The sequence below is a fragment of the Aquarana catesbeiana genome, linkage group LG05, assembly GCF_042186555.1.
Source record: "Aquarana catesbeiana isolate 2022-GZ linkage group LG05, ASM4218655v1, whole genome shotgun sequence".
Taxonomy (NCBI): Eukaryota; Metazoa; Chordata; class Amphibia; order Anura; family Ranidae; genus Aquarana; species Aquarana catesbeiana.
In genome coordinates, this window is record NC_133328.1 from 618,595,908 (window position 1) to 618,617,875 (window position 21,968).

Below are 21,968 nucleotides of genomic sequence, written 5' to 3' on the forward strand. Positions count from 1 at the left end.
TCACACATTTCTGTTCAGTTTTCTGGAGTATCCCACAGCCTCCATCCAAATTACTCTGCAATAAACTTGGAAAAAATGGCAACCTTTTATTTGTATTTTTGAGCTGAAGGAGTAAATGTTGCTGTTTGTCTGACTGCTGCTACTCAGAGGGAAAAGAATCTGGGACAACCCCTTGTGGTGGGGGGGGGGTTTGCGATACATATATTTCCAAGAGGCCTGGTTCACACCTATGCAGGTTGCAGTTTGTTATATTCCAGGTGTATTTTTTTCAATACACATTGTTGATCCATTGAAGTCTATGGAACCACAAACCAGAAAAAAGTCCCCGGCCCTTTCTATAAAATGCATAGATGCTAGATGTGAAATACATCCATAGAAAACCATGTTAAATAGACTGTAGTGTGTTTCTGCAAAACTGAAAACGCACTAAAAAATGCATAGATGTAAACCAGGCCTTAATGATGGAACTAATAATAAAATTCAGCCATAGAAAAAAAAACTGTGCAGAACTATTTATCTAAAATAAATATTATTTATAATATTATATTCAAATATAATCTGCAAAAATAATGGCCCTTTAACACCCCAAACAAGCCCTGTGTGTTGTATTTCTTTTTTGTGTTAACATGGCTTGTGTTATTTTAAAATACGAACGCCTACACTTTATAAATTTTAATAGCCGATAAAGGCTTCTTCTAAAAACAGGATTTCCCAAAGCGATATGAATTATTTATACTGTCATTAATTATCAAGAATGGTAAGCGGCGGCATTGGTGGGCGATTGTTTATTTAAAGAAATGAGATTGTTTTCCGAAAAGGAAAAGTTTATTTCTTACACAGAATTTCCACAGCAGAGCGTGCTATAAAGATGACTTTTAATCCTCCCTCTGATCTCAGTATTATGTTCATGATTACAGTATGATCTTCTGATAAACATAATGCTTAGCATGAGACTTTCCCAGCATTACCCAAATCAAACACCAAAGAAGCCATGAATAATTATGTCTTCAGCAATTTAATAAATGATGTTCAGATTAAAGCTGACCTCTAGCCTTACCTTAAGTCTTGCACAGTTGTACGGGCTCCACTTTGTGTTGCTATGGCTCTTTTAGTGATTTTTTAGCATAAATTTAAGTAAAAGCTAGGCTTTCCCTATTCATATGCTAATTAACTTGTTGGACTGGTTCATGATGCTCCGGAAACAGGAAATTATGTTGGCAGGAAGTAGGGGGAGGGAACAAAGGACTTGAACACAGCCATGTGCTAAGGACACAAAAGAAGCAGGTTTTTTTGCAAGACTCCAAGAAGCAAGAAACAAGGAAGTGATCCTGGATGATGACTCCATCATAAAGAAAGACTGAAAATAGAAACTTTACCTGGGGATAGCACTAAATCTACAACCAATGTCAAGTAACTTTTTAGTGTATCACTATTATATTATCCATGCTAATTTTGCTAGTAAGGATAGATAGCTTGTGCACGTGTATATTGTATGCGTATTTTGCATTACTTTGTATGCTGTGAATTGTTTTTCCTACAATTGTATGTGCAGCATACTTTGTTTAGTAAAGAATGAATACATAACAGAGGTTTTTATGCTTCTTTGCTTTTACCGCAAAGAACCTTAAAAGATGCAGAGCAAATACACTCCTGTACTGAAATTGCTTTAGAAGGCCACAGCAAGTTGGATAGAGCCTACTTCATTCCTGTCTGGAGGACGTCCAGCATCATATAGACCTTTCCTTCCCTGCCTGACTGCCCCTGGCCCGCCCCTTGCATTCATTTGCTTTCAGTTCTTTTGATCATGGAGGCTCAGCATTGTCTGCATAAAAAAAAATAAAGCCTGTCCTGGAATACCCATTCCTCCTGACTGAGACCCACCCATCAAAGCATATTGATTGTTGCTAAACTCCTCCTCCCAGGAGCCAGTCCACAGCTTGCATTAGGTTCCTGGCTCCTCCAGTGACGAGCAGCGCTGTGTGTGCATTGTTGGCATGTGAGGAGATCCCAGCTGTTAGCTGTATGCAACTGACCTTACCATGTGGAATTCATTCTGCTGGAACGTGTGAGTGAAGTTTACCCTTAGCTTATAGGGAATATTTAATATACAATCTGCGCAATGGTCTCTTTGTTGTTTCATACTGGGGAAGTTCTTTGAAAGCCAGAAGCCAGCCCATGCTAATGAGCAGCTGAATATATGAGCAAGTCATCTATCACTGGGATTACTCATTGAAACCTGTCCAAATTCATCAATCACCAAAGACAATTCTTCACAGCGGTATGCTGTCCTATTGAGATATTTGTGCACTGTGGTTCATCACATTAATATATCTAATTTTTCTTTCTTTTTTATTGTGTTTAATCATTTATTATCACATTGATATTTAGTTATAGGATTTTGTTATGGTGAAGGATGTTATGTTATTTATAATAGGTTCCATTTGCCTATTTTTGCACATGGTTCACTGATTAACCATTAGGAGGTCACACCGCGTTATATTGGGAGGTTAATATTAGCGCATTATACATTCGTAATATAAAGGACCTACCTGTTTTGCATAGAGAAGCACAGGGACTCAGTGATGACATCACTGGGTATAAAATGAGATATGCCATGAATATGGAAAGGTTTGATTTAAAAATGTATTTAGCATGTTAGTGGAGAACACAATGGAAGACAAAATAAAAATGTGAAAGTGGTGGCAGACTGAGAAGGTTAAAGGCAGCAGTGAGGAACAAATGCACTATATGAGTTAAAGTGGATGGAAAGACAATAACCTGTTAATATCTGTTAAATATTGCCTCCCCATTGCTTTGATATGACCCAGAGACATTTTCTCTGAAATCACCTTCTAAACACACGTATCCGCAAAGCTCCAACTCATTTTTCTGATGTTGTTACGGCTGGTGTGCATGAATACTTTGCCATCCAAGCTGGAGCTATGGATGCTGGCAGGTGACGTCACTATCCTATAGGATTTAACAGCAATGTCGGCAGAGAAACCCGTACTGGCTGGAGCATTCCGGTCACATGACCGCATAGAAAGACTTGGAAAAATTGGTGATTTAGTAGAAAATTTCTGCAGGCAGTATCAAAGCAATTGGGAAGACACATTTAACAAGTATGTTGTTATGTAGTCTTTCTTCCTCTTTAAATTAATTCTAAAGAAAAAAAAAAAACAAACATGTTAGACTTACCTGTTCAGTGTAATAGTTTTGCAGAGAGCAGCCCCTGATCCTCCTCTTTTAGGGTCCCCTACCGCCGGTCCTAGCTTTTCTCCCCTGCCGAATGCCACCAATAGCAAGCCTCTAGCTATAGGGGCACTTAAGCAGGTTTACTCCTGAGCCCCGCTCTGTGTGTTCATTCACACACACACAGAGCATGGCTGGCCCCTCCCCCTGCTCTCTCCTCATTGGCTCACTGCCTGTGATTGGCAGCAGCAGGAGCCAATGGTTCCTGCTGCTGTGTGAGCCAATAAGGAGAGAAAGACCCGGGAGAGCCACTGCTCTCATGCACATCGCTAGATTGAGATGGGGCTCAGGTAAGTATAAATAGCGCCCATATAAATAAATTTACAGGTCTCAAAGGCGTTAACACTAGATATAAATCCCTGCATCCACCAACTGAAATCCCCAAAGTATTACTAAAGTCTATTTTTTTCCTATAAATATAACAAACATGTCATACTTACCTGCTCTGTGTAATAGTTTTGCACAGAGCAGCCCAGATCCTCCTCTTTTCAGGTCCCTCTTCGGCGCTCCTGGCCCCTCCCTCCTGTGGAGTGTTCCCTCCTCCCCGAGCCCAGCCGCAGTTCCGTGTGTCCATTCAGACACAAAGCCCCCGCCCCCCTCTGTCTCCTGATTGCCTAGGTGACTTTGATTGACATTTGGGAGCCAATGGCCCCGCTGCTGTGTCTCAACTAATCAGGAGGGAGAGTCCCAGAAGGCTAAGGCACTCGTGCACATCACTGGACAGAGATGGGGCTCAGGTAAGTATTAGGGGGGCTGCTACACACAGAAGGTTTTTTAAATTAATGCATAGAATGCATTTAAATAAAAAACCTTCTGCCTTTACAACCACTTTAAGGACCAGGCTGTAAAGTGGCAGGTTCCCTTTAAATCCTCCTGTATGGTGGCAGCAGGTTCTCTTTAAACCCTCAACATTGGACTCCCCAACTTGTTTGCTAAATGGACTCACCCAAGGGTAAGAAGAAGAAGCCTCCTTTTATGTAATACGTTTTTTAATAAAAAAAATATTTCCAACAGCAGCAAAAACACCCTCACATTCTAAAATGACTTCACCAGCATTGATTTAAACCAACTTGCGGTTTGTGGCCCCAGACATGGCACTATTCCCAATGCACACATTCCTGTAGAGAAACCTGTATTTGTAAAGTGGGTGCTGAAGTGACCACCGGCTGGAATCGTGTGTAGTCAGAGAGAGTAATGTCACCGGCACACCAAGATCTCCAAAAATGAGTCCAAAAAAATTTCAATCAGCGATCACGTTTCGGAGCCACGCAGGACCCCTTCCTCAGGCAGTGCGACACATGCCACATGCCTGATGAAGAGGTCCTATGTGGCTCCCAAACGTTGCTTTCTGCTGTAATGATGTGATCGCTGATTCACCGCTTGCCAACCAGCCTCCGTATAAAATATAAAGAAGGTTGACTCTCCTGCGTGAATCTCTGCAGGTGTGCGGCGGCCACTTTAAGGGCTATAGGGGACGCGTGCGTGACGCGGGAGCTGATGCGTGTGTTCGGCGGCCGGGATGTCTGCCGGCGACCTGTGATCATTCCTCAGAGACCCAGAACGGGGGAACGGTCAATGTAAACAAACAGATCCTTGTTCAGTCAGGGAAGTAGCGAGAGATCTGCTGTTCCTAGCAATCAGGAACAGCGATGTCTCTCTACTCCCAGTCAGTCCCCTCCCCCCACAGTTAAAAACACCTCCCTAGGGAACACTTAACCCCTTGATCGCCCCCTAGTGTTAACCCCTTCCCTGCCAGTGACATTTATACAGTAATCAGTGGCTATTTTTAGCTCTGATCGCTGTATAAATGTCACTGGTCCCAAAAAAGTGTCAAAAGTGTCCAATCTGTCCGCTGTCGCAGTCCTGCTAAAAATCGCTGATCACCGCCATTACTAGCAAAAAGAAAATTAATAGTAAAAATGCCATAAATATATCCAGATTTTGTAGACGCTATAACTTCTGCGCAAACCAATCACTATACACTTATTGCGATTTGTTTTACCAAAAATAAGTAGAAGAATACATATTGGCCTAAACTGATGAAGAAATTTGTTTTTTTTTTATTTATTTTTGGAATATTTATTATAGCAAAAAGTAAAAAATATTGAGTTTTTTCAAAATTGACGCTCTTTTTTCGTTTATATCACATAAATTAAAACCGCAGAAGTGATCAAATACCACCAAAAGAAAGCTCTATTTGTGAGGAAAAAAAACACAAATTTTGTTTGGGTGCAGCGTCGCATGATCGCACAATTGTCAGTTAAAGCGGCGCAGTGCCGTATCACAAAAAATGGCCTGGTCAGTAAGTGGGTAAACCCTTCCGGGGCTGAAGTGGTTAAGGCTTTGGACTCATTTTCGGAGATCTTGAGGTGCTGGTGACATTACTTTCTCAGACCGGAGGTGGCGTCACTTGGCGCCCTACAGGTTACGCCACTAATTCATGTGGCTTCTTCAAGGTGGCTACTGGAAGTTGGTCTCAAAGGTAGCTATAGCTGGCAGCACTGATCAATGTATTCTGACACCTGGGAATTTTCCCCATTGTCAGAATACAATACTTCAACGGGAGTGATTCCCCCATCCGCATCGAGTGTGTGGATGGAGGAATTGAGTCTTTTTTTTTATTTAACCCGCTGGTTGAACAAAAAAAAAAAAATATTCATGTATGGGCTGCCTTAGGGGAAATCTCTCTAATGGAGCCCAAGATAGGGGTAAAATCTGGAAGGGGTCCCCCCTTTCCCCAATGTATTCAGAGCTAAAAAAAAATGAGCATAGATACACTTTAATCTTAAACTAAAAATAGAACAGCTGTTTTATTTTTAAACAATTTAATAGAACACAACGCATGCCTAAAAATAAACAAAGCCGACTTTATCCTGTGAATCACATAACAGAGAAACTCGGCGACACCCCAGTGCAAAGTTACCAGTTTATTGTTCTTTAATAAATACAATGATCCCAATTGTGTATACACAATATGCTCCTTCAGCCTCCACAAAGCTAGAAATCACAGTATTTTCTGCTCCAAAACACATAAAAAATAAAAAAATATAGAACACTGGATACTATTGAGTAACATAGAAGACGGGCTAAAGGTTTTCAAATCAACACATTTACAAAATAATAAGCAATGATTAGAAGTATTTTGCAGCGATAAAACATTAATTTATCAAAAAAGAATATAGAAGTTTCATTTATCTTAAAAGGTATTCAACAATTTGATATATTTTATTTATTTTAGTTTTGTTACTTTCAGGTGACAAGGATTACATTAAAAAAAAAAAATCAATATAATAATTAGCAGCAATTAACAGTTTAAGATATTGTTTATTAAACAGATTATCATCAGCACCAAAGCTCGTTTTATCTTTTTCTCAATAAGAAATGGCAACCAAAATATATCATCTTAGTATTTAAACTACAAACTTGCTTTTTCTTGATCTGAATATTATATAATTATTTAATAATAATTTTAACCTTTTCATTATATGTTGTATATTTTGCTTTCTAATTTTTGTAAAGTAATAAAAAAACATTTTTTATTTTTTATTTTTTTGCTTTGATAAACTGAAAAGCCCAGAAAATTAGCAATAAAAAAAAAAAAAAAAAGACTCCAAAATGTAAGAAAAAAAAATCATATATTATAATTATATAGGAAACAGCCAGAAGCCAGTGGTTATCATCAGAAACTATTTTGTTTTCTACTATTTATAAACTATCAAAATAGATTTTAAATGAACAACACTTTTATAAATATTTTAAGTGAATATTTACAATTTTGCGATATATCACCTTCTGCAGCCTATTGTGTGTCTGAGATCTATCGGAGTCTAATGGCATCAAAGTTAAACTCTAGTGAAACACAAGATCTAGTACTGTAATTAAACCATTGCCTAAATACTTTTTGCTTTTGAAAGAAATTATGTTGTTTCTACCCCTTTTTTGCAGCCTGTCACAGCTCTAAAGTCCTCTTGCTGGAAACAGCTGGTCTAGCTATAAAAAAAAAAAAAAAAAAAAACAATGGGTGTGACAGTGTGATCCCAAAATTAAATCTATAAAAGTGATGATGATGGAGGTACTTCTACAGCCCGCATTAGAAAAAAAAAAATTAAAGAATTAAAAGAAAAAAAGAAGAAAAAAAAAAAAATACAGTGCCAACGTGACAATATTTTTAAAGTTTACTGATGAACTGATACATTTTCTAATGACAGGAATTCTACCTTTAAAATTATTAAAAGCCGTTACAATTTACTTCGGATAGAAAGGAAAACTATTAGAATGTTTGTCGGGTTTTTGCTACTGCTTGTACACCATTGGTGGGATTATTTATTCCCTTACTTCCTGATTCCTTCTGCCACAGACAGCAAATAAAACCTAGCAAAGGTAACCATTTTTTGTGCTATCTAAATCTTACACCTCAATTATCAATATATTTTTTGGGTCAACACCACAGGGTAAAATTTAAAAAAACGTAATGGAAGAAGCGTGGCTACTAATGGCTAGTACATGGGGTGACTGCCTTTCAAAACAATCTTTGGTCCTCATAGCTCTGTTTATAAGAGTGAACATAAAATTTAACCTCTCGGCGGTCTGAGACCTCCCAGAGGTTAAAGTCAGGTTAATATGTACAGTTGGCAGATTAGATTTCATCGGTGCAAATTGAGCCCAGTGGGAATGGGGGGGGGGGGGTTGGTGTTTAGCAGGAAACCTCCATGGTTTTAACATTGTTCTGGTCGTCCATTTTGGTGTCCGTGTGAGAGCGTCCCCGATTCCCTTCTCCCGTCTGCGCTCGGCTGCGGTTGCCTTCACCGGTGTGGGAGCGGCTGCGTGAGCCCTCGTTGGTGTGAGACCGGCTCCTATTTCCATCCAGGGAGGAGACGCTGGCGCCAGAGTTTGTTCGGGATCTCATCAGCCTGGTCATGCTGGCTGCGGGCACTGTGAAAGAGGTTTAAAGAATGAACTCTTAATGAAGATCATAACATGCAATAAAAATAGGTAGATGCCTGTCACATACTCAACCCAGATGCCCATAGCAGTACAGACATCTACTTCAGTAGGTCATTCAAATTATTGGCTTACAACACTCATTTTATTATATTCACATGAATTTTTAGTAAGTCCACATTCAGAGATATTATGTTAAAATTGTGTCAGGACCTGGATCATCTGCTAGTGGCACTGTGATTCCCAGAGCGGAAGGTTGTAGTTCCAGTGTCCACCAGCCGGTGTCTCCCAGCAGACAGAAGATCCCAGTAATCAGTTTCCACCTGATGGTGGCTGCTGGGAGGGTATTTAGGTCCTCGCCTACTAGTGCCTCTTGCTCCAGTGTTTTGCTCTGCTGCCAGATACTGCGTGTCATATATACTGATCCTGATCTTGCTCCTGTCTTGCAGCTTGTGCATCTCTAGTTTTCCCCGGCTTTTCTGTGTTCCCCGTTTTGAATATATTTTATATAGTTAGTTGCTAGTTAGGCCTTTATGTATGTTAAGCCTTGCACACACGATCGGATTGTTGGCCAACAAAACCATGGACTTTTGGCACAAACTTCTCTTGCATACAAACGGCAAGGAATTATTGGCAAACAAATATGAAGGTAGTGACGTACTACGTTGTTTTTCAGCCCTTTAGCGCCACCCTTTGGGCTCCTTCTGCTAATTTCGTGTTAGTAGAAGTTTGGTGAGTGTTGATTCGTGCTTTTCATTTCGCACTTTTCATCTCGCGCTTTTCAGTTAGTTACTGAACGGCCGTTCGTCAACCAGACATGTTGCGGAATTGGAGGAGATAACATGTCATTTATTATTGGCCTTGGAGTTATTGCTTTGACATTATTTTTTGGTTGAATAATGATTTGATTTGGTATATTTTCTATATTTTTGGATGCATAGAATGCACTTTTTGGTTAAGTTCTATTGGCAGATAGCATGTCTAATTTATTTGTTTTCTTTTTTTAATGCACAATAAAAAAAATTGTGGAGAATAATACTTGTCTATGTGTTTTACTTCAAATGACAGTTTGGGAGTAGTAGTTACATTAAAAAAAACACAATGTAAAATTTACAGGGGACACCAACATAGTTGTATCTTTGATCTTAAAAACTACAGGATAATGGTGTTGTGGTAACTTGCCCAAATAAAAATAAAAAACATAATAATATTATTCTTGATATCACTAGGAAAAAAAAAGCCTTTGAAAATTAGTTTGCAATAACTCCATCAGTATCACCAGCAAAGCAGCTTCATTATTATCCCATTAAAGAAGAAGAGAATTGTGCGCTGCATTTGGACATTTCATAATTTGCCGCGTCACGAATGTTAATTCTCCATTACGAATGCTACTTTACAAGACCGACCACTTCTGGCTCGTCCTTGCTTGCCGAGTATGCGTGTTTGTGCTTTGGACTTTTGTCTGACGGACTTGTGTACACACGATCAGAAAATCCGACAACAGACATTTGTCCGCAGAAAATTTTAAAACCTGTTAGCCAACATTTGTCCGTGGAAAATCCAACAACAATTGTTCGATGGAGCGTACACATGGTCGGATTTACCTCCAACAGCCTGTCATCGAACATTTCCCGTCGGAAAGTCTGATCGCGTGTACGAGGCTTTAGGCTTTATGTGTGGTTGTTTAGTTTGGTATTTTGTCACTGGCTTTTTGGTTCACTTACATCGTTATGTTTTCTGTTTGCTGGTGTTTGGATGGGTTATGTTTTACTGTAAATAAATCTCACTTAAAGCACACTTGGTCTTCTCTCAGTTTCCTAAGTGTAGCTACACAGATTTGACCATCTCTGCTGCTGATTCTTTTGATCTTCTGACTTTCTACATTTTTTATTTCCTGTTTGTTCTTTATTTTAATGATACATTTTATATATTTTCTTTGTGAAAGCTCCCTCAAGTGGTCACTTCTATACCATGGTAGGTAATTAGCAATTAAACTAAAGGAGCAGATCGAGCGGCCGTGGTTGTGTGAGCGCTCTCATTATGCAGTGTCAGCGAGCAGAGGGAGGGGAGAGGAATCACCCGCAGGAGCTGACTGGGGACGCTCTCCCTCTCAATAGAGACTGTGTTACTCCAGCGGCGGCCCGTGTAAGATGCGGCACATCCGCTACGAATGCAAACAAAAAGACATTGCCTTTTTGTAAACATTAAAAAAAAATAATATTTTTTTTTTTAATTGGGGGGGGCACATGGCGGGGCGTAGCATAATGTTGGGGGAGGGGGGTCAGGGCCCCCTCTGCCCCCCCCTAGGGACGCCATTGGACCTAAGAAAGTGAACCAGATAAGGGTACTGGTAAGAAAGTACTAGTGTTCTTTCTTAAATTAATTTAAAAAAATGTGAAATTAAAATAGCTTAGTGTCTAGGGAGGGCACTGGCTTTCAAGTCCATGTTCAACATATGACTTCTGCCCAAGACACTGCTAAAGCCTGCCTATCCTGAAGCTAAACCCTATATGTGCCATTTAACAGTCAAGTGCCATAACCTCAGTTGGTATGTGATGCCAAGAAGAGGCGGGGGTTTGGAAAGAACGCTTATTGTACTTTGGGCCTGAGATCCAAGATCTCGCCAATAAGCATAAAAACTAAATGCCAATACCGTTAGTTTTCACTCTCTGTCAAGCCTAAAAGGTTCACTTTAAGATCTACTTATTAAGTTTAGTTAAAGTGGTTGTAAACCTCAGACATGAAATATGAACAAAGCATATCCCTCTATAGTGTGTACTTGCCTCAGTTAAGAGCACTAAGTGTAATTTCTCTCTGCTATCAGCATGAGTCACTTCTGACAAGTTTTCCTGACACCATGAGAAAAATGGTGACAGGGGGGGGACCTCCTGCTGATTGACAGTCTCAGTTGTCAAGAAGAGAAGACTGCAGATATACAGGAACAACTTATGTAGGATGATTTGTTTAATCTCTGTCATCTCATCACCTGAGGCCAGTCACTTCACTGGGTGTATGGAGGGTTTACAACCACTTTAACCTAACCAAGAACGTATAGTTTCCAATAAGGTTGGACTCACAAATAAACAAAACATTTGATAAAGTTCAAGTTTATATCTGCCAGGAATTCAGGTTTAGGACAATCTCCTTCAAACATAGATAAAAAAAAAACATGACTACAAATAATTTTTTTAATAAAAACATTACTTACTGTAGCCCATGCCCTGGACAAAGTATTTAAAGGCTTCGGTAAGCTTTGCCGGCTAAAAAAAAAGAAAGAAAACATGAAATAATACATTTTACTAGTTAACACCTTTATCTTAAAAGAGACAGTTGTAGGTTTTCTGCTGACCATGCATGTAGCAATATAATCTTGTAATCTGTATAATGAAGAATCACATCTTTTGGAAATTGAATGCATCAAACAATAGTTGCAGATGTGAATTTTTCAAAAAAAATATATAAATATATTTCATTCTGTATGCTTTGCCCACTGCAGCCAATGTCCTTGGCATCATACTAAAGCCGGCCACAGACAGTTCGAATCTCAGCTGGTCCAGTGAACAGGCCGAGATTCGAACCATGTTTGGGCAGGCTGAATGTACACAAGTTGATTGATCCATTAACTTGGGTACAACCAGACAGATCTTATATGTGATTATTGCTAGCGGCTATTATAGCAGTAATCACTGTGTTCTCCTGGCGGGGATGGCTTCCTATGCCCCCCGTGCCGGGAGAACACAATGGCTCAGTGGGAGGGGTTCCCTATCAACACTGGCTGTGTTGATGTGGGAATCAAGCAATTTTCTTTCCTGCAACCCATGGTCTATGGCCAGCTTTACTCTTTTCCCCTGTACTCACATTCCTAATGCTGCATATACACGGTTGGACTTTCCGGCAGGAAAAGTCCGACTGAATCTTTTCATCGGACATTCCGATCGTGTGTAGGCCCCATCGGACTTTTTTTTTTTTTTCGAAAATTCTGACGGACCTAGAAATAGAACATGTTTTAAATCTTTCCGACGGAATCAATTCCTATCGGGAAAACCGATCGTCTGTATGCTGTTCCGACGGACCAAAAACGACGCATGCTCTGAAGCAAGTACGAGATGGAAGCTATTGGCTACTGGCTATTGAACGTCCTTTTTTCTAGTCCCGTCGTACGTCACCGCGTTCTGGACGGTCGGACTTTGGTTTGACCATGTGTAGGCAAGACCGCTTGAATGGAATTCCGTCAGAGTTCCGTCGGAGAAACCTTCCGAGTTTAGTCCGCCGGCAAAACCGGTCGTGTGTACGCGGCATAAGGCTCCATGCACACTGGATGCTAAAATAAAGTTATAAAAACGCCAGTAGCTTTGCAGTGAGTCTTTCAACGTTTTTTAACATTTTTGCAATAGCGTTTATCAGCGTTATTTAGTGTTTTTCAGCGTTTTTTTTTTTTCATTTTTTTTTCAATGCTAAGCGCAATGCTAACGCTAAAAAACACTGGTGAGACACGTTTTTGAGTGCTTATTGGCGCTTATCAGCGTTTATCGGCGTTTGCTTTTTTTTAGCATTTTTTTAGGTCAAAAACGGCACTTTGAAGGCGATTTTCGGGGGTTCAGAAAAAAACCCAAAAACTCCACTGCTCATTAAAGCTGAAAAACGTCCATGTGTGCATGGACACATAGGCTAACATAGAGTGGAGTTTATGGGCTTTTAAAAAAAAACGCCCAAACTCCAATAAACTGCAGTTTATCAGCTCCAGTGAGCATGGAGCCTAATGCCGCGTACACACGAGCGGACTTTACGGCAGACTTTGTCCGGCGTACTTTTCGTCGGACTTTACGACGGACTTTTTCGAATTAATGGACTTGCCTACACACAATCAACCAAAGTCCGACGAATTCGTACGTGATGACGTACGACCGGACTAAAACAAGGAAGTTCATAGCCAGTAGCCAACAGCTGCCCTAGCGTCGGTTTTTGTCCGTCGGACTAGCATACAGACGAGCGGACTTTTCGACCGGACTCGAGTCCGTCGGACAGATTTGAAACATGTTTCAAATCTAAGTCCGTCAAACTTCGGAGAAAACAAAGTCCGCTGGAGCCCACACACGATCGAATTGTCCGACGAAATCCAGTACGCCGAACCAAGTCTGCCGTAAAGTCCAATCGTGTGTAAACGGCATAAGACCTTGATAAGAAACCAGCCTGCCTATGTACTTCTTGCAATAATCAATTTGATACCTACGTAAGCATGTTTATAAAAAAAAAGCCTCAAATGTTTTGAGCAAAAAGTTTGGGTATTGTTTCCTAATGCAGAATGGCATTAATAATTTGGAAGCACTGATAAATATTAGGTTTGGAGTTGCCTATCTGGAAAATTTACAAGACACAATCCATAAAGAATAATTTCCATCCAAAAGGGATGATTGATCCATGAAGAATTAAATTAATCTTCTCTTTTGTTGTGTCAAACATTTGTTTTCAACCATTATGCCGCGTACACACGGTCGGACTTTACGGCAGACTTTACCCGGCGGACTTTTCAACGGACTTTACGACGGACTTTCTGAATGAACGGACTTGCCTACACACAATCCACCAAAGTCCGTCGAATTCGTACGTGATGACGTACGACCAGACTAAAACAAGGAAGTTCATAGCCAGTAGCCAATAGCTGCCCTAGCGTGGCTTTTTGTCCGTCGAACTAGCATACTGACGAGCGGACTTTTCGACCGGACTCGAGTCCGTCGGATAGATTTGAAACATGTTTCAAATCTAAGTCCGTCCAACTTTTGAGAAAACAAAGCTGGAGCCCACACACGATCGAATTGTCCGACGAAATCCTGCCGGGCAAAGTCTGCCATAAAGTCCGCTCGTGTGTACGCGGCATAAGAGCACCTGACGTTATTAAATCTATTTTGTTGTATAGTTTTATGTTGTTGGTGTTGTATGGACAGCATAACCAACATCTAATATTGATCTAAGTTACCTGAACGACTTGGGGAAATCCTCCACAGTCTGACATCTGAGGAGAGAGAAAAGATGTCAGTAGTTCATTTTAAACAATACACTACTTTAGCAGTAACAATTGACCTGGAACATTTAACTTTGTTTTGGATGAAGTGGGGAAGGTTCAAATTGCTGTCTGCATCCCAACTGGGGAGATTAGCCTAAAATCTTAGGATAGGAAGTGATGGGAAAACTCTGTAACGGGTACATGGAAAAAAATTTACACCATGAAGGTAACACCTTCATGAAGACAACAACCTCAAGATTCACCACAAAATAGTGGCTAGAGTAGTCCCCCGAGAAGGTCACTCCTCTTGGCTGGAGCACACCACACAAAGGCTTTGCTTCTTGAATGGCAGCAACTGCCTTGAGTTCCTCTCAGTCCTAGCTTCTAATGATCCTCCAAACCTGTGCACTCACACAGGCTGCAGGCAATGAGCAAAGCCAAGACAAAGGATTGAAGGGCCTGTCCCACCCAAGGTACTTCGGAACCTTCAAACTCCAGGCCCTGATCTGGGATTACAAAACCAGAGAAAGCGTACAGAGTTTTCTTTGCTCACAATAAACACACCGAAGCCTATCAAACCATAACTTGGAGAATCCTGTGTCCTTTCTGTACCATATTACCAAACTCACACTGTGGCAGGGCCTCACATTGTCACAATATATACATTGCCTAAGACATTTTCCACATTTTGTCACGTTACAACCAAAAACGTATTTTATTGGGATTTTATGTGATATACCAACACAAAGTGGCACATAATTGTGAAGTAGAAGGAAAATGATAAATGGTTTTCAACATTTTTTACAAATAACTATCTGAAAAGTGTGGGGTACATTTGTATTCAGCCCCCTTTTCTCTGATACCCCTAAGTAAAATCTAGTGGAACCAATTGCCTTCAGAAGTCACCTAATTAGTAAATCGAGTCCACCTGTGTGTGATTTAATCTCAGTTTAAATACAGCTGTTCTGTGAAGTCCTCAGAGCATTGTTAGAGAACCTTAGTGAACAAACGGCATTATGAAGGACAAGGAACACACCAGAGATGTCAGGGATAAAGTTGTAGAGAAGTTTAAAGCAGTGTTAGGTTATAAAAAAAATCCCAAGCTTTGAACATCTCACAGAGCACTGTCCAATCCAATATCTGAACATGAAAAGAGTATGGCACAACTGCAAACCTACCAAGACATGGCCGTCCACCTAAACTGACAGGCCGGGTAAGGAGAGCGTTAATCAGAGAAGCAACCAAGAGGTCCATGGTAACTCTGGAGGAGCTGCAGAGATCCACAGCTCAGGTGGGAGAATCTGTCCACAGGATTTAAAAGGTGCTCATCCCCCTGATGAGTCCCAAGACCCTGTGACGTAACGCGTAGGGGAGGGGGCAGATTTGTTTGGCAAGATGCTTATGCATTTTTCATGGAGAGGCACAAAGTAGCTGCAGCATCGTGGTTTTATATGACCTATGCTGCATACAGTTGGTGCACTGGAGCACCTTTTAAATGTGAGTTCTATGCAAATTTTTTAATAAATTGCATATTGTTTAAAACGATATAAGCACTATTTGGAGCTCTTTCTTCCTCACATATATCGAGTCATAATAGAGGTACATCAATGGGGCAATGAGGAGGAAAGCATGATCTGTTAGCCCGGGGTGACTAAAAAGCTTTATTTGACCAAACTTAAGTGTGAGGTCATTTCTTATGGGGGAGCACCGAGGCGAATAGATACAAAGCATTTTTGAGGATTTGTGAAGACTCAACAAGTTAACCACTTCAATACCGGGCACTTTCACCCCCTTCCTTCCCAGACCAATTTTCAGCTTTCAGCGCTGTCACACTTTGAATGACAATTGCGCGGTCATGCAACACTGCACTCAAATGAAATTTTTATCATTTTTTTTACACAAATAGAGCTTTTTTTGGTGGTATTTAATCACTGCTGGGGCTTTTATTTTTTACGCTACAAATAAAAAAAGAACGAAAATTTTCAAAAAAAAATGCATTTTTCTTAGTTTCTGTTATAAAATTTTGCAAATAAGTAATTTCTCTTGATAAATTTTGACCAAAAATGATGCTGCTACATTTCTTTGGTAAAAATAGCCCAAATCAGTGTTTATTTGGTGTGTGGCAGTGATGGGGGGACAGACAATTTTTTTATTGGGACACTGAAATGTGTATAGGGACAGGGGTATCAGTGGTGCTTGGTGTACTTTGTGGGGAGATCTGTAACAGCTCTCTGTGTAAAATCATCCTCACACAGAGCGCTGTCACAGATCTGCAGATTCCCCTCCCCCCGCTCTGAGCTTTCACTGAGCTCGGCGGGGAGACCTGTCGCAAAGACACGCGTCTCTATTTAGATTGTGACGGCTGTGATTGGACACAGCCGTCAGGTGATTGGGAGGGCCAATCACAGTGCCCATATCCTGATCTCTGCTCAGCTGGATCCTGTGATCATAATGATCACAGGATCGAGCCGCAGCGCGCCTCGTGGCCGCACTGCGAGCACTCGTTCTGAGGGACGTTCCTGACCATCCACTCAGAATGAGGAAAGGACCACCCGGTCGTTCATGTGCAGTGGCCAAGTGGGAAGTAGTTAAAACTTTTTTCTGACATTATTCATTAACTATTTAATTGCACTTAAGCACGGGGTTTATATTATTATAAGAAGAAATATACTTGAATGTATTATATTATTATGTATTATGTATTAGTATTATGTTATTGTTTATTCACATGTTATTATGATGGCACTCATATTGACACAGGAGAATTGAGACACTAAGTGCTTGGATACATTTCTTATCACTAGCGCAGAATTATTTGTTTTTGAGTTCTATAACCCCTTTCAGTATTTTTGGTCTTACCTTCAGCAATGTGGTTTTTGTTGGGTCCAGCTTTGAATTACATTCAACCTAAAAGAATGAAAATAATAAAAATGTTACCATATTTATCCAGGATCTTCCTGCAGTTTGTGTATTACTACTCTTTACATATTACCCATGATTCAGAATAAATACCATAAATACAATTGGTTCATTGGTTCAGTGCAACAGTTAAGTCTGAAATCTTCTTTATATCTCCATAGCTCAGTGGTTCTCAACTCCTGTCCTCAGGACCCACTAACAGGCCAGGTTTTTATGTATTACCTTGGGGGAGATGCAGACAAGAATACTGCAATCACTGAGCAGCAAATGATATCACATGTGAAGTATTTCTGTTATCTTGCAAACCTGGCCTGTTAGTGGGTCCTGAGGACCGGAGTTGAGAACCACTGCCATAGCTAGTCACAAAAAAGAAATGGCCCTTTAAAAAAAAAAAGAAAAAAAAAGCTCCTTCAAGTGCACTGTGTTCGGGCGCCGAACATAGTGCACTATGGGAAGCATGACACCAATGCAATCATGTGATTGCAGGTGAGACGCTTAATTTGCCGGGTTTTGTGATGCTTTGTGGCGCATTGCAGAGCACCTCTACACTCGCTTATGTGTCATTCTTCTTGTTGTCTTTTTGTTGATTGGCACCGCCGTAGGACATGGACGGTGCTTTCCCCGGGCAGCAGCGCCACGTCCGGTTTCACTGTGCAGTGGGAAATCGGCTCTGTGGATGGAGAAGCAAGGTAATGTGATCTGACACCCTGTCAGTGTCTGTGCATCCATATACAGCAGCACAGCATATTGTACTGTGTCTTCTCATCCTGGGATTGGACTGAAAGGGGGGGGGCCTGCTTCACCTCCGCCCTGCCCCAGAAATCAATCTCCAGTCATTCATGGCAATCTGCTGGATCGTTTCATTACATCTGCTGTACACTGTGTACACCATGAGAGGTCCCAGCAATATGTCCTAGAGCCATGATTTACAGTATATCCTCACCTTCACCAGGTCTCTGTTCTTCTATCTATCTATCTATCTATCTATCTATCTATCTATCTATCTATCTATCTATCTATCTATCTATCTATCTATCTATCTATCGATCTATCTATCTATCTATCTATCTATCTATCTATCTATCTATCTCTATTAATCTGTATATATCTATTTATCTACCTGTCTGTAGGCCCTATCGCGGGCGAGTGACGGGGGGGTTGGTTGGGACTTTGTTTGCGCCCCCCCCCCCCCAAAAAAAAATGGAGCACCAATTGCCACTGTATATATATTGTATCATGTTCAGAACTAAAAACACTTTTTTATTAATATAAATGAAAAAAGTTAAGTAATGAAATATTTCATAGAAATACTATGTATTTAAAATTGTAGCCAACAGGTGACCATGTAAGAAGAGCAGCTCTCTGGTGTCTGCTTCACAGATGAAATGTAAAATAGACCAGGGAAATCAGATTCCACAGACTGCAGAGTCAGGTAAAGAGGAAGGACAACCCCACTATTCTAATAAAGACCAGATTGACTTGCTTATGGAGTTATGCACAGGTTGCAAACTAATATTCAGGTAGTGCCAAACTTTTTGCAGCATTCTTTGCAAAAAGAGTGTCACAGAGGTACCCTATGTAATAAATATTTGTAAAGTAGAGAGGTTATAATAAAAAAAAATGAAACTATTTGTTTATAAACTTTTAAATACTATAATAAACCTAAAATATACTTTTCCTTCATATTACTATTATTATTATTTGAAACTCTATCTTTAAATTAGAAGACTAGGTACCAAAAGTCCCCTATTTGAAATATGTTGTAAATCTCAGCAATGCTCCAAAATGGTAATAGAAAAGATTATCAGGCCTATAGTTTTTTTAAAGCTTTAATGTTCTTCGCTGTTTATTTATAATCTTTGTTTTATAAATACATGAATAATACGGGGTGAAACCATGACACTGATGTCACAAAGCATTGTTGGTTTTCTAAAATGAGAGCACAGTTTTTTCTTTCTAGCCTTCTCTCTGATTTAAACTTTTTAAGAAACTGTCTGAACTTGGCAGCCAGGGAGGAGGAGTCACTTGAGCTATTGAGCTCTATTATTATTATTATACAGGATTTATATAGCAAGCAGGAAATAACAAGCAGGAAAGGATAGCTTGAAAAAAAGACTAGAGCTTCTCCTGCTGGGCTGAAATACAAATACATAATATTTACTGTATATGCATTAGTTCATATTTACTAGACTAAAATAAAATAAAAATAAAATATCTTTGCTTTTTTTTTTTATTCCTGACCATAGTAAAATAGAAAAATATATGCAAAATCAATACACAGTACAGTAAATTCCCTTTCAAAGACCGCCTTTTCAGCAAAGTATTCCCATAACTGAATTCTAGCAACTCTGTATTATCACATTTGTGTCTTGCCAATCTTGATACATACCACTGCATCCACGGCAGGAGAATTGTCACCAACCACCAGCAGTGACGGACACCTACAACACAAAAAACACTCAATGAAATGAAGTGAAACACCCAGAACACTGCACAGGATTAAACTGATGTCAAACAAGTAAATTCAAGAAAATGTTTAACTTTCATGGACGGTAAATTTATTTACATATAGCTATCACCACAGAGTCAAGACTTCAATTTTGTTTTTGATTTGTTTTTTGTGGACATCAGTCGCATGTGCGGTTCGGTTATTTTTAAAGTTTTTACATTTTGGGGTCTTACAGAAGGAATATAGATATATGAAATGTATGGTTTTTTTTAATATATTTATTTATTAATAATAATAAAAATAATAATAGCATGTTTTCTTATTTTTCTCTTGTTATTTTGATGTTTATTATTATTATTATTAATATTAATAATAAAAATAATAATAACACTTTTTTTTCAATTTTTCTCTTGTTTTATTTTCTACAAAGTTTGAGTATCACGGTATAAATTGATTGTAAGCTGTTGTCTATAAGCCTTTTCACGTTTGGTCCCATATAATTATTTTCATTTCTGTCAATCCAGTCCTGAGACTTCAACAGCACAGTCAGGTGGATGACATTATAGTTTTGGAATACAGACGTGTCCTATCCCTCCCTTCGGTCTACTGAATGGACAGGGAATGTGCATCTCTCTACTCACTCTCCTGTCTCTTCTTGTCAATTTTCTGTGAGGTGGAGACCTGGACATCTTATTGATTAGCCAGAGTCTCCAGGCTTAATTAACAGGACCCATTAATCTGGCTTTGCTCCATTAGCATGGAAATTTGAGCCCGCTATAGCTCTCATTTCCCAAGCGAGACCCTTGCATTGCCTGGATCTGTCCCAAGTAGCAAAGAGGAGTAAAACAAAAAAAAGTGTAGTAAAATTCTATTGTACTGTATATAAAAGTTGATCTCCAGACTCAAACATTTACTTGTTCGATTGTGTTTATTGACAGTTTTATAATATACAAAAAAAGGGAGGTAAGAAAAAAAAAGGCTCAAACATTTTCAATTAAAATATATTCTTTTATAGCCACAAAGGATATACAGTTGGGGGGGAGGAGGGGGGGGGGAGTATTTGATGCCCTGCAGATTTTGTAAGTTTGCCCACTTACAAAGAAATGAAGGGACTATAATTTGTATCATAGGTGTATTTTAAATGATAGAGACAGAATATCAACCAAAAAGCCAGAACAAAAACACATGATACAAATGTTATAAATTGAGTTGCACTTCAGTGAGTAAAATAAATATTTGATCCCCAAGCAAAACATGACTTAGTACTTTGTGGAGAAACCGTTGTTGGCAAGCACAGAGGTCAGACGTTTCTTGTAGTTGGTGACCAGGTTTGCACACATCTCAGGAGGGATTTTGGTCCACTTTTCTTTACAGATCTTCTCTAAATCCTTAAGGTTTCTTGGTTGTCGCTTGGCAACTTGAAGTTTGTCATTGTCCTGCTGGAGGACCCATCTATGACCCATCTTCAGTGTTCTGCCTGAGGGAAGAAGGTTCTCATCCAATATTTTACAATACATGGACCCGTCCATTGGCCCCTCAATGCGGTAAAGTGTGCCTTTAGCATAATGTTTCCACCATTTGTGCTTGACTGTAATGCCCCGTACACACGGTCGGACTTTGTTCGGACATTCTGACAACAAAATCCTAGGATTTTTTCCGACGGATGTTGGCTCAAACTTGTCTTGCATACACACGGTCACACAAAGTTGTCGGAAAATCCGATCGTTCTGAACGCGGTGACGTAAAACACGTACGTCGGGACTATAAACGGGGCAGTGGCCAATAGCTTTCATCTCTTTATTTATGCACTTTGTCCATCGGATTTGTGTACACACGATCGGAATTTCCGACAACGGATTTTGTTGTCGGAAAATTTTATCTCCTGCTCTCCAACTTTATGTGTCGGAAAATCCGATGGAAAATGTCCGATGGAGCCCACACACGGTCGGAATTTCCGACAACACGCTCTGATCGGACATTTTCCATCGGAAAATCCGACCGTGTGTACGGGGCATAAGTATGGTGTTCTTAGGGTCATAGCCAGCATTTTTTCCCCTCCAAACACAGTGAGTTCCCCTCCTCAACAAGGCACATGTACAGTCATGCCAATGAACATCTAAATTATTCAGAGAAGGATTGCAAGAAAGTGCTGTGGTCAGATGAGACCAAAATTGAGATCTTTGGCATTAACTCGACTCACTGTGCTTGGAGGAACAAAAATGCTGACTATCAGCCTAGGAACACCATCCTTAGAGTCAAGCATGAATGGTGGAAACATTAGGCTTTGGGGCTGTTTCTCTGCTAAAGGCACAGGCTGACTTTACCGCATTGAAGGGCTAATGGACGGGGCCATACATTGTAAAATATTGGATGAGAACCTTCTTCCCTCAGCCAGAACACTGAAGA

General features: G+C 39.9%; 1 protein-coding gene across 2 annotated transcripts in view; it reads right to left on the bottom strand.

Moving 5' to 3' along the window:
* Positions 1 to 6,164: 6,164 nt before the first annotated feature.
* NDRG1 (N-myc downstream regulated 1) overlaps positions 6,165 to 21,968 on the bottom strand; it is a 91,135-nt gene continuing 75,331 nt past the window's right edge. For both annotated transcript variants that reach the window (XM_073632273.1, XM_073632274.1), the window contains 5 exons: positions 19,503 to 19,554; positions 17,054 to 17,101; positions 14,168 to 14,203; positions 11,402 to 11,453; positions 6,165 to 8,184 (listed from right to left, as the gene is read on the bottom strand). In XM_073632273.1, coding sequence (XP_073488374.1) covers positions 7,946 to 8,184; positions 11,402 to 11,453; positions 14,168 to 14,203; positions 17,054 to 17,101; positions 19,503 to 19,554 — 427 coding nt within the window. In that variant the 3' untranslated portion in view covers positions 6,165 to 7,945. The remainder of the gene's footprint in view (positions 8,185 to 11,401; positions 11,454 to 14,167; positions 14,204 to 17,053; positions 17,102 to 19,502; positions 19,555 to 21,968) is intronic.